At 48.4% G+C, this 13,508-nt stretch overlaps 2 protein-coding genes across 5 annotated transcripts in view; both read left to right on the plus strand.

Moving 5' to 3' along the window:
• LOC132404261 (BICD family-like cargo adapter 1) overlaps window positions 1-5,949 on the plus strand; it is an 85,819-nt gene extending 79,870 nt beyond the window's left edge. For 3 of the 4 annotated variants that reach the window (XM_059988391.1, XM_059988394.1, XM_059988395.1), the window contains one exon: window positions 235-822. In XM_059988391.1, coding sequence (XP_059844374.1) covers window positions 235-429 — 195 coding nt within the window. In that variant the 3' untranslated portion in view covers window positions 430-822. Of the gene's footprint in view, window positions 1-234; window positions 823-1,398 lie in introns of those variants that run through there. The other variant, XM_059988392.1, reaches the window with a different exon arrangement.
• Window positions 1-13,508, plus strand: part of LOC132404267 (uncharacterized) — a 504,471-nt gene that overhangs the window by 409,088 nt on the left and 81,875 nt on the right. The window lies entirely within an intron of this gene.

Raw genomic sequence — 13,508 nt, forward strand, 5'->3', positions numbered from 1 at the left:
CTCACACCCATATTATCGTCACCATTATGGTATTGTCACATTGCTCTATGTTGTGTAAATTAATTTTAAAGTTCCAAAGTGGTAAATGCCCCTCTGTTTTCTGTATTTGTTCAGCACAAAGATGAGAGTACTAACAATTTTTTTTGGCCACTCATATTTCCGAAAGCTTCGCTGTGGTCCAACTATGCGTCTAGAATTGGCTGAATCTGACTGCTGTTCTTTGCTTGCCCACAGGATGACATGCACACAGTCATTGACCAGCAGCTAATGGACAAACAACAGAAAGAGTGTCGCCTGCCAGCACACTCCCACGTGAACAGCTGCAGTGTGAGGCACCAAGTCAGCTCCTCGGTGAGACTGGAATGTAATCGAGAAGAGGCCATTGGGGCAGAAGGGAAATGTCTCTTCACATTTTTCAAGAAGAATTAATTTCCTTTGTAATTATTCATGGGGATAATGTGGAGTCGGGAGGCCTGTAAGAGATTCTTTGTACAAAGAGTATTTCATTGAATCGGGAAGGAAACGCTTCCTGCCCAGGCTCAGGTGATGCTTCCATTTGATGCAAAGAGACAACAGTGGAGAAATCTCAGGATGCTCAGCCCAGCTTTGGGAGCTTTGTCACTGGAGACTTTCTCTGCTGTTCAGATGTGTCCAGATTCTCTTTGCCAAAGGTTCCTGTATGTAGAACATTGCACGAACATGCTGTATATAACGGGTTAAAACAAATCATACTGATCTATTATTTTCACAAAAAAGATAATTTCACAAGAAAAAAGAATTGAAGAATGTCTAATCTGCGAAGGATTAAATGTTTGTACAGTATTACTTGAAATGGTTGGACTGTTTGCCTTGAAAGAATTTAGTGAGAAAGCAAACTGTCTATATCAATGAGTAGCAATGCAGCACCTTGTGAAGAGTGCACCTGTCAAGATGCATATGGAATATTGCGGCATGTGCATGTGTAGCGTGGGCATTCCACTGTGTGCCTGTAAGAACGCAGTGTCTGTGCAACTCGTGCCTGTTCAATATAGTGTAAGATGGTACACTGTGCATCAGTACAGTGTTACACCGTCTGCCATATGTGTGCGTAAGTGTATGTATTTAAAGTGCTCGATAATTCACTCAACAGAACAGCACTGGGTGCCACTTCAGTAGATGAATGCAGCGTGCGAGTGTTACGGCGGTGCAGTCAGTGTGCTGCACCATACCTCTACAGCACAGTGTGGGATCATAATTAATACTGTGCAGAAATCATAAATGCTGGGAGCGTGAAAAATACAGAAATGCCAAAAGTACACAGTTTGTCTACCAGTATCTGGAAAGGAAAAAGATGGCAAATTAATGCTTTGAATGGAGTTCTTATCAAAGTATACAATGCTGGCATTTGTCTTCCCACAGCCATGAAACAAAGAAAACCATGGAACCCATCCAAGGAGAAACACCAAAACCCCAATGCTCAAAAAGACGAGTACATCACGCAAACGGTTAAAAAAAAAGTGAAAAACACACAACATAAAACATCAAAGCAGTCCAGGGACATTCAGTTACAGCTCAGTTCAGTTCATTTGAGCACTGTCGATTAAGCCCAATGGAGCTTCAGCAGCTGAAAGACGAGGACGATTCCAAGGCAGTTAATGGACTGCAAATCTCTGGCTGCTCACCTTTTCTTTCCCAAATAGGCCCTCTTAACAGTTAAGCGTAAAGCCAAGTGTTAACCATTCTGTTTTCCTTTCGGATACTGAGACACATTTTGTGTATTTTAATTTAATTTTGGATACAGAGCCATATCAAGTATGGAAGGCTGATAGCCTGATTCATGTAAATTGTACCAGTTATGATGTTGTCTAAGGTGGCAGACTCTGCCTGTATGATAGAGGAAGGTGTAGTTGAATGGGGCAAGCACAGTGTGAGATATGCATGACGTATTTAAATGGCACAGTGTATGGATCATGGTAAATCTATATAGGGCAGCGTGATCTGAGGGTGGGAGAGAACAATGGTTAATGCTGTGTAAGATAGTGCCGTGTATGAAGTATATTTGGGTGATTTGTGCTTATGGAAAATGCCCTAGCCTAAAAATGGAGGTAATGTGCTGTGCCCCAATTCAACAGCATGGAGTTATGAATCATGTGCCTGAAAATGAGATTGTTCTGTGTCTAAAAGGAGTAGTGTGGGGTAATGTAAATATACAGACACTAATATTGTGCAACTGTGAAAATGCAAACAATTGTGTAGAATGTACTATATACACAATGCTAATATACATCTGTTGCAGATGCAATAGATTGTGTGACTATGCACCATGTGCCTGTAAATCACAGTATGAATGAATGAAGCATTTTTGGTACAGTGTTGGGCTGTGCATTAGGTGCCTATGAAGCTTTCTGCACAATGGGTACTTGTAGTGTCCGTGTACCATTTCTCTGCCATGTCAGTGGTATATGGCATGTCTGTACGATACATTAATGGGTAATACACATGGGCCTGTATAATAACATTACACCTGTGGTATATTCCCTACGACTGGTGTAGGTCAAAGCACTAAGGACAATGATTGCCGGATCCGTGTATCATCTGCCGACGTGGAAAAGTGCACTCCGCACCTGTGCCGTTTTGTGTACCATGTGCCTTTCCAGTGTGTGCGTGGTGTGGCTCATCCACCATGTGCATGTCCTGTGTGGTGTGGGCTAGTGTATTATGTACATAAAGCCTTTTGTGTTTGCTAAATCACTGCGTATGGTTTTGTGTTTTGATGTGACATTAGGGAATGTAATCGAACACGGTTCTGTGCACTCGTGGTTTCTCGGGTTTGGTCGGGTAGTTGATACGAAACGAGCTGCAGCGCCACCTACTGTACAACCACAGGATGTGGTCATGTCCTGCGTGCTTTAGTTGCAGACGCGGTGTGGTTGGGATTTTATTTCAAATGGTACACGGATTAGCTGTTTCCTCGCATCCGAATTGTTTTTGTTTAGGTATGAAAATACTAGTCGCTGTGTTTGTGTCAAATGTCATTTAAGAAAACCGTTAAAGTCGACCTGTGGGAGCGGCTTAACGCCTGCAACGTCGGGTCTATTGCAATTGCCGCGAAAATCACTACCTTCAGCTCTGTTGGGTTGGATGAATTCTGGCGAGGCGCGGGTGAGCAGGCCTGAAATAATACTCCACAGCAAAACTACACACACACAAAATACTGGAGGAACTCAGCAGGCCAGGCAGCATCTATGGAACAAAGTACAGTCGTTTTGGGCCGAGACCTTTCGGGCAGTCATGTTGTTTGTACTCTTTTCCATAGAAACTGCCTGGCCTGCTGTTCCTCCAGCATTTTGTGTGTGTTGCTTAGATTTCCAGCATCTGTGGATTTTCTCTTGTTTGTGACTCCACAGCAAAGGCTTGTTCTCCCTCAGGCTCTCCATGAACGGGTGACCTTTGTAGTTAATGGCAAACGAGGCCATCTGCGTGGCCTTTGACATTATGTAGACAGTATTGTTCACTGGGTCGGCTCAGATTCTCTGTATAAATCCATCTGCGCTGTGCTGTCCTATACAAAAACACTAGGCAGATGAAATGGACTGTAAACTGCCCCAGGTCTGGGGGTGGTGTACAGGCTAAATATGTTTAGCCGTGGATGCACCTTGGACATCGGCTTGGATCTGGAGATAAAGTGGAAACAACCCGCCAAAAGGAGTCCTTGAAATGTGGCCTGAAAGTCACCGAATTTAACCCCTTCCAGATACACTCTGGCTATAGGCGAGAATCAGGGCGTTCAAGGCCATGATCTTAAATATCTGCGGTGGGGTTACCAAATTGCACCGCCCCTGCTTTATTACATGACATGTGCACATAAAGGATGGAAGTAAATGGTGCTGCAATCTGGCATCTCCCAGTTTAATAACAGGCACCTCGACGTCCCGGAGCTGCGGAGGCTCCCAGTGGCTACTTCGCTGCTGGAAGCTCTCGTCTCCCGTTTGTTGTCTGCGATACGCTCGGGAGTGTTGGCTAGCAAAGGCCGCTCGAACATCGGCGAGCTTTAAGGCTCCAATATCATTACGTCGTTCCATTACCACACATCAACATGGTGTAGCCTCGCTCTTAAAGTTGGTGATTACAGATCCCTTTGGTGCAAAGTGACTGTTCGTCTCGGGCAGTGCAGAAGCGGTTTACTATTCCCCGACTGTACTGCTGAGTGCTATTACCTGGTGCCTCTGGGTGTCTTTATTGTGGCTGCTTTGAGATACATCCCAAAGACCGTGTGTCGTCGTGTCCAGTCACGCACTGTCTCCTTCCGTGAAGGGTGTGGTTGTGTGTCGGTGCTGGTCGGCTGTTTTACTCTATGGGACGCGCGTTGGATATTCGCAGTGTACCCGCCGGTAATTCCGCGCTCGCTGCGGGCCTTTCCTGGGAGCTGGTAATGGAATTATTTGACATTGGCAACACACTCAAAATGCTGGAGGAACTCAGCAGGCCAGGCAGCATCTGTGGAAAAAAGTACAGTCGACGTTTCGGGTCGAAACCCTTCAGCAGGACCTATGGATGGGTTTCAGTCCGAAACGTCAATACTCTTTTCCGTAGATGCTGCCCTGCCTGCTGAGTTGCTCCAGCATTGTGTGTGTGTGTTGCTTGGAATTCCAGCATCTGCAGATTTTACTCTTGGCTTTGATCTTGAGGAAGCTTTTGGTTGTTGGATGTGAAATCGGGCCGCGCAGAGCCGGTGGTTCCCTTGAGGGTGGTTTTAAGACAACGGGTTCTCCTCGCTCACCCGTTCACAGAAACTGAAATTAGGCAGGTAGAAAGGATACTGTCGCTGTAGCTGAATGTGCTGGTTGGGCAGGCAATTCATACCTCATCATCACCCGCCAGCGCTTGGAATGGGACCAGTATAATGAAGCGGGCTACTTCTCTGCGAAGTGTGATCGAAATAACGATATTTGAGCGGGCATTAATATGGATCCCATTCAATGCTGCTCAAAACGGCTCCAACCTAGCCATCAGCAGGGACAATCCAAGCAATGTTTCGGTCTGGCGGGATAGAGAGGGATGCGAGATCGCCTACGCGGGTATTGGAGCTTTGTCTCAAACAGGTGGCTGCCACTGTCACTAACGACCTCAATTATGATTGTGCAATAGTAAGTGTATTGGGAGGTTTAGTTGATTGTGAAATTGTCACGACTGTTCCAATTGTACAGATATCATTCCCATAACGTATCCAATCTCCTGTAGCAGTCTCCGGCTCTTCACCATACAGCGTTCAGAAATGGCATCCAGCTACTTCACCTCTTGTGCTTGAGTCTGAGACCCTTTAGGATCGTTGCCTGTTGCACCTTCTGTGCATCTGTAGAAAGGACATAATGTGGGGGGCTTTCGGGGGAAGGCGGGGTTGGGTGTTCGGATGCAGGACAATCCCAGCAAGCGGCGGGAAAACGGACTTCCATCCATCCCATCGACCTCGCACATCCCAGCGCTGTGGGATCTCCACATTGCAGAGAAGCAGGGGAGCTGGACGAAAGTGAGTCACGGCGGTCGTGTCTAAACCACCCCGCACGCACTTTGTCTCGCTGACAAAGGGCTATTAGCTCAGCGCCGTGTCAGACAATGAAAGGGAATAGCCGCAGTGCTGGCAGGGCTTCCTGTTCACAGTCCTGACTAAAGAGCTCCTGTTGTGAATAAATTCGCTCCACACACTGGAGCACCTCTGCTGAGAAGCGATGAATGTGACAGTGAGGTTTCAATTTCCTGTACATCACAGAGTCTGGGTCTTTTTCTATATTGAAAAGGTTTCATAGCAGTATAGAATATTTGTAAATGAAATAGTTTCATGTTAATTTGTATACGAAGAGAAACGCATTATACAAATGCTTATTTTTCAGTAAAACGTTGCTGCCTTTTTATAGTCATGTCTTGTACGGAGCGTGGGAAGCTCCTTAAACAGATTATTTCTATGAGGTGTATATCTACTGAAAAAAATAAAGAATAATGTGAACGGGAAGCGTGTGCTGTGAGTTTTTAACCCGTTGAGAGACTGATCTGGCGTTCATTTTAGTGTGTAATCAAACATACTGCTGCCGAATGTGTGTATGGGGGGGGGGGGTGGACGCATCATGCCTTGTCTTAGTGAAGTGACCCCACCTCACGTTTCATCGAGCACAGTGAATGGGAGTTATCGGCAGCACGAAGTAAACAGGCACCTGGAGAAAACAACCCGGTTCCCTTCACGGCTATCATCACTCAGTGAGCCCGTGTGAAATCCGTTCCGATCGTTTAATTCTATAAGCAGTTTTGTTTCCTGTGAAATATGTCTTGGCAACAGAAAGATAGTTGCTTTTTGACCATGATTTTCCAGGTAACATTCCAATTTTAGAAATTTGCCCATAGTGGAGGGTGTGTGTTCACCTGGTCTGCCTTCGCATCTGGGAAAGATTAATCCCTCGCGTACAGAAGTGGGGTAACCGCCGCACTGGAGGTTCATGTTGGGAGACACTGGCGCCAACTCCACCGGTGGGAAATGTTTGCGATAGGCCTGGTGACAGGAAACAGTGCAAGGAAGCAACGCAATCTGTACAATATCCGAATTTAATCTCAAAGTGTCGCTTATTTCAAATGTCTCAAGACAGTTTTGGATAATGACGATCAGCGTAAGCGAAATTTCGATTTGAAGCGAACCCAGGGGTTGGGAATCTCACCGCGTTAAATATCCAGTGCCTGTTCCACTCATGAACCGCCTCCGCACCCCCATGCAGTATGAATCAAATCTTTTCAAAGTTTGATTTCGAGATTTAAATGGCTTGATAGCAAGGATCTTCATAAGCTAGTCTGGTGCGTCTCTACACAGATGCTACCTGACTTACTGGGTATTTCCAACAACATCTGATTTTATTTCAGATTTCCAGCATCCCCAGTATTTTACTTTTATATGATAAGCATAGCCAGAAATACCGATCAGGGATATTCCCAACTAAACCTATCCCCATCCCAGAGCTAACCTACTTCAAGAGATGTGCTCCCAGCTTAATTCACCAATCTTGCGATGAAAGCTGGACATCAGATGTATGTGGCTCTTCCTGGGTTTGTGGGATCAAAATTAAACGTGTGCCGGGAACAGCTAACCTGAGGGAAGATTTACCCAAATAGGGCAGCAAGATGCTCTGCTTCGGAATAACACCCCCCCCCCCCCCCCGTTTTATGTGCATCTACATCTACTCTATCGTCCCTAATCGCTGCCTACAAAATGCTAAGCAGAGAGAAAGTTCCAGAAATTTGAAGAACAGATTTTCGAAAGGCGTCTTTGTTCGTATGCCTGTGGGCTCTTTCGCCTCTGGCCCACTGCAGCTTAATCACGTTCCTCGTTTTCGCCCGTTCATTCCCTGGTAGCTAAAACTCTCTCCTTCCAGGGGCACCAGCAAGGTAAGGTCCTCTCATCGATACACAGGAAGGGGTTGAGGTGGTCTCCATTTGAATGACTCCCCAGTGGCACCCCTTTCGGCACTGGCGGCCCAAAGGGCCCAGCTCATTTGTCTCAGCCCCCATTCGGAATGGGGGGGGGGGATGAATGACAGCCTTCAGATGCTTTGTGCAATCTTTCTCAGTCAGAAACTGTGGAAACTAATGTCTCAGCTGTAACTTAAATCCCTCCGCATCTATTTCCCCAATGTATTTTCTATTCGACTAATCTACCTTCAGCAACCAGCCTTCATACAGAGTACCGTTACCATTACACCTTCACCGGCGTCTGTCAGCTCTTGGTTCTTCCCCCTTCGCGTCTGCTGTGGGTCTGTTTCCATCAGCCGTGTCAGGTCTGGTGAGGCTGGCTGGTGTTCATCTCTTAGGTTCTCGGTAATTACACGCTATGGGTACACTTGATCCCCCGCCCTGTCTGTGGGAGCCATAAGACGGTGAGTGGTACAGTTTAACCTGCGGCCAGTGGCTGCCTCGCCGACCGTGTGGCCCTATCCGCCTGGGAGAAAAGTCTGCCTTTCCGGCAGCCCCCTCACCATGGCTTGGTCACCCAGCTGTGGAAGGACTATTTCCTTTCTCTCCGGCTCCCTCTAGCCAGTTGTTTTGTTCGGCCCGTCAACACTTTAAGTTGGTTGCAAAGGTCTATCACGCACTCTGTCCATTTAACCCCCAGGCTCACCGCAACCTGTAATAAGAGAGTCGCACTGCACGCCACCTGGGGGCTGAGACCCAGTGTGCGGTTTGTGGTAATCTCAGCTGGATTCCTGATAGTACATCAGCCCATGTCTTTCCCGTCTCGCCTATGACTTTGACCAAGGTGTTCTTGATCATCCTTTCTACCATTCCTGAACTGTAGTAAACCCCAACAGTCGGCACATTCCCTTCACTTTCCCTGTGAAATGTGCTCCCTGATCCGAGTCCACTTGCAAAGGGGTTCCCCACCCTGGGACCATTTCCCGAACTAGGATCCGTGCAGCGGTGCAGTCGCTTTTTGGGAAAGCCTCTACCCACCGGGTGAAGTGATCCATAATTACTAGACAGTAGCTTTTCCCCCTGCTCTTTGACAGGAGCCCCGTGAAGTCTACCTGGATGTTTTCCCAGGGTCGCCTCGGCCGTGGCTGCTTGTCGGCTGTAGCTGGAGTGCTGAGCACAAATGAAACAACGGCGGCAGAATTTCTCAGCATCCTCGCCCAACCCTGGCCACCACCAGCCCTGCCGGAGAGTCGTGATCATGCTCTGCCTTCCCTGATGCATCAGCCCATGATATAACTTCAGTAGTATCTGCCCAATACATGGTGGGGCCACCGCGATTCCTTCCTCATCTGGTCTCTCTGCTCCCTGTCTCCTCCATATCTCTCTCTCTCTCTCTCTCTCTTTTCTGCTTCACCTCTTCATATAATTTTTACTAAACTGGCTTCCGCCTTTTCTTCCTGCACAACTGCAATTCCAATTGTCTCTTGTTCCCACTCATCGCCTTCCTGCTCCATACTCTCCCCTTCCAGGTGAGATATTACTGTAATTACCGCCAGCTCTGCAGGCGGACCCACTGCTTCCAGCAATTCTTGTACTAGTGCCCGTGCTGAATACCTGCCCGAGTTGGAGTTACAGATACTCGTCGTGGTGACTGATTATCTGATGTCCATGCCATCGGATAATCATGCACCAGCTCGAAGACGTACCGGCTGTCTGTATATATATGTACACGTCTGCCTTTACTGTAGTGCAATGCTTCTATCAGGGCCGCCAGTTCCATCCCGAGTTGAGGAACCCCCGGCAGTGCCTCTGAAGCTCCTGTTTCCTTCTCCGCGACCCATCCACTCCGTGGCTTTCCCAAGTATGTAACTCTAAGATCCATCTATAAAAATTTCCTCTGCTTCCCCTTCCAGAGGTGTTTCCTTTACGTTGATACCGTCTTCCTGCTCTGTTTCCGTTTGGCACTCGTGCGCCTCCCCCTCTGTCAGGGTGGTGCTCGCGGGACTCATTCCGGGGTCCCTAACTATCGTCGCTGATTTGTCTTTGGGGATGGGAACCGCCTCCCAAGCTGCCGGTGACTGCCCTCCTCCGCCTTCCGTATTGATGAGCTCGGCAGTGGTATGCGGTGTATGTGGTTTGACAAGTTCCATCATTGTAACTGGCTTGCTCACTCACTGCCCACGCGGCGCAGTCTGCTACACTGCGGGGAAGACCTGCTCGTACGGCTGTCTGTCCACTGGCCTTCTTGTGACCCCGTGGTCCTGCGTTATAATACCCCCCAGTAATCAAGGCCTGTATCGGGGCGACTAGTGCTGAGAACCCTGGTACGAAATCACGGTAATACTGTAACGGAATAGGCGCATTACCTTCCTCGCTCCCCTTGCGTTTACTGGGCGGGGCATGAAGCTGACTGCCGAACGTCGGTCACCTGACTCTCCCTCCTCCCGCTGGGGTAAAGTGTAGCCTTGGTACCGTACAGTTTGCTGAGTTTTACACCCCTCGTCTCGCAGTTTCTCTAAAACACTGGCTGGCTATCGCCCCCAAATGACCCGCTTCATTTACCGAAGCAAGTCCTCTACATATTGTAAGATGGTCGACCGGTAGGGCGGGGCTTCCCCAAAGCCATTCCTCAATTACTGTCCAGTACTTCCTTAGCCTGCGTAAAACACCAGAACTCGTCTTCAAACAGAGAACTTTGGAAAGAGTCAGTGGGTCGGGTAGCATTTGCTGAGAAATGCTGTTAAAGGTTTTGCGATTTATTTCATTTATGTAAGTATGATGACAATATTTATGTTAATGTTATAACTAGTTTCAACTAGTAAAAATCAAAAGAGGCTGGAAACCTAAACTGGAAATGGGAAATGCTGTAAACGGTCTGTGCATCTGATGAAACGAATTCTGTTTCCATTTCCCAGGGGTGCTGCCTGACCTGCGAAGTCAGAGATTCATATAGCTCGGAAATAGGCCATTCGGCCCACCAAGTCTGTACTCACCATCAAGCATCCACTTGCACCAATCCCATTCTCCCCTACGTTCCCAGCAACTCTTCCAGATTCCACCACTCATTTACAGACTACGGGCAACTTCTCTGGCCAACTAATTGGCTGGCCCACACGTCTTTGGGGTGTGGGAGGAAAACCGGAGCGCCAAGGGGGAAATCCAACACAAGGAAAACGTGCAAACTCCACACAGACAACACCCTAGGTCAGGATCTCTGGTGCTGTGAGGCCTCGGCTCCCCTACGTGCGCCACTCTGTTCCCAGCGATTTCTCTTTCCATCCCAGCATCTGCACCCGGTTTTTCACTGTTCAAAATAGTGTCCCCAGTTGTGTTTTCACGTCCAGCAATGTTTTCGATGGGCTGTTTAGGGCCCACTGCCTCTTGATTGGCAGGAACTCAATCTTGTGGCAGTCAGCTCTGTCCCTAACAGTCTGAAATGCGATTCCCTGGATCAGTACGATCTTGTTGGAAGGAAGCCAAGAAGAGATTGCATGTCATCCACGTCAGGGACTGGGGTCGATGCCGTAAACCTCAAGGTAGAATGCAGAAAATAGAAGATGGCGGTAAATATACAGGCCGTTCCTGTATATCTTATATGAACAGGAGCGTAAAAAAGGAGATATTGGTGAAAGGAAACACGGGCCCAGTACAGACAGATATGCAAATATACTCAGCAATAAGGAAATGTTGAAGAAATATCCTCATAATGAATTCAGCTGCAAAATACTCGATGTGTCATAAAAACAGAAAACTCAGGCTGCATCTGCATCTGTAGAAAGAGAAACTGACAACACTTTGGGTCACAACGAGGAAAGAGAGATGACAGTAGGGTTTTGATAAGAATAAAGGAGGGGCTGGGATGTCCGTGAAGGAAGGAGGGGCTGGGATGTCTGAAGGAAGATGGGGATGGGATGTCTGAAGGAAGATGGGGATGGGATGTCTGAAGGAAGATGGGGATGGGATGTCTGAAGGAAGGTGGGGATGGGATGTCGGAAGGAAGATGGGGATGGGATGTCTGAAGGAAGATGGGGATGGGATGTCTGAAGGAAGATGGGGATGGGATGTCTGAAGGAAGATGGGGATAGGATGTCTGAAGGAAGATGGGGATGGGATATCTGTGAAGGAAAGTGGGGATGGGATGTCTGAAGGAAGGTGGGGATGGGATGTCTGAAGGAAGGTGGGGATGGGATATCTGAAGGAAGATGGGGATGGGATGTCTGAATGATGGGGATGGGATGTCTGAAGGAAGATGGGGATGGGATGTCTGAAGGAAGATGGGGATGGGATATCTGTGAAGGAAGGTGGGGATGGGATGTCTGAAGGAAGATGGGGATGGGATATCTGTGAAGGAAAGTGGGGATGGGATGTCTGAAGGAAGATGGGGATGGGATGTCTGAAGGAAGGTGGGGATGGGATGTCTGAAGGAAGGTGGGGATGGGATGTCAGAAGGAAGATGGGGATGGGATGTCTGAAGGAAGGTGGGGATGGGATGTCGGAAGGAAGATGGGGATGGGATGTCTGAAGGAAGATGGGGATGGGATGTCTGAAGGAAGGTGGGGATGGGATGTCTGGGGATGGGATGTCGGAAGGAAGATGGGGATGGGATGTCTGAAGGAAGGTGGGGATGGGATGTCTGTGAAGGAAGATGGGGATGGGATGTCTGAAGGAAGATGGGGATGGGATGTCTGAAGTAAGGAGGAGCTGGGATGTCTGAAGGAAGATGGGGATGGGATGTCTGAAGGAAGATGGGGATGGGAAGTCTGAAGGAATGTGGGGATAGGATGTCTGAAGGAAGATGGGGATGGGATGTCTGAAGGAAGATGGGGATGGGAAGTCTGAAGGAAGGTGGGGATGGGATGTCTGAAGGAAGATGGGGATTGGGTGTCTGAATGAAGGTGTGGATGGGATGTCTGAAGGAAGATGGGGATGGGATGTCTGAAGGAAGGTGGGGATGGGATGTCTGAAGGAAGATGGGGATGGGATATCTGTAAAGGTAGATGGGGATGGGTTGTCTGAAGGAAGATGGGGATGGGATGTCTGAAGGATGATGGGGATTGGGTGTCTGAATGAAGGTGGGGATGGGAAGTCTGAAGGAAGATGGGGATGGGATGTCTGAAGGAAGATGGGGATGGGATGTCTGAAGGAAGGTGGGGATGGGGTGTCTGAAGGAAGATGGGGATTGGGTGTCTGAATGAAGGTGGGGATGGGATGTCTGAATGAAGGTGGGGATGGGGTGTCTGAAGGAAGGTGGGGATGGGGTGTCTGAAGGAAGATGGGGATTGGGTGTCTGAATGAAGGTGGGGATGGGATGTCTGAATGAAGGTGGGGATGGGATGTTTGAAGGAAGGTGGGGATGGGGTGTCTGAAGGAAGGTGGGGATGGGATGTCTGAAGGAAGATGGGGATTGGGTTTCTGAAGGAACATGGGGATGGGATGTCTGAATGAAGGTGGGGATGGGATGTTTGAAGGAAGGTGGGGATGGGTTGTCTGAAGGAAGGTGGGGATGGGATGTCTGAAGGAACGTGGGGATGGGATGTCTGAATGAAGGTGGGGATGGGATGTTTGAAGGAAGGTGGGGATGGGGTGTCTGAAGGAAGGTGGGGATGGGATGTCTGAAGGAAGATGGGGATTGGGTTTCTGAAGGAACATGGGGATTGGGTTTCTGAAGGAAGATGGGGATTGGGTTTCTGAAGGAAGATGGGGATTGGGTTTCTGAAGGAACATGGGGATGGGATGTCTGAAGGAAGATGTGGATTGGGTTTCTGAAGGAAGATGGGGATGGGATGTCTGAAGGAAGATGGGAATTGGATGTCTGAAGGAAGGTGGGGATGGGATGTCTGAAGGAAGATGGGGATGGGATGTCTGAAGGAAGGTGGGGATGGGATATCTGAAGGAAGATGGGGATGGGAAGTCTGAAGGAAGATGGGGATGGGATGTCTGAATGAAGGTGGGGATGGGATGTCTGAAGGAAGGTGGGGATGGGATGTCTGAAGGAAGGTGGGGATGGGATGTCTGAAGGAAGATGGGGATGGGATATCTGAAGGAAGGTGGGGATGGGATGTCTGAAGGAAGATGGGGATAGG

The sequence above is a fragment of the Hypanus sabinus genome, chromosome 13 (genome assembly GCF_030144855.1).
Source record: "Hypanus sabinus isolate sHypSab1 chromosome 13, sHypSab1.hap1, whole genome shotgun sequence".
In the NCBI taxonomy this organism is placed as follows: domain Eukaryota; kingdom Metazoa; phylum Chordata; class Chondrichthyes; order Myliobatiformes; family Dasyatidae; genus Hypanus; species Hypanus sabinus.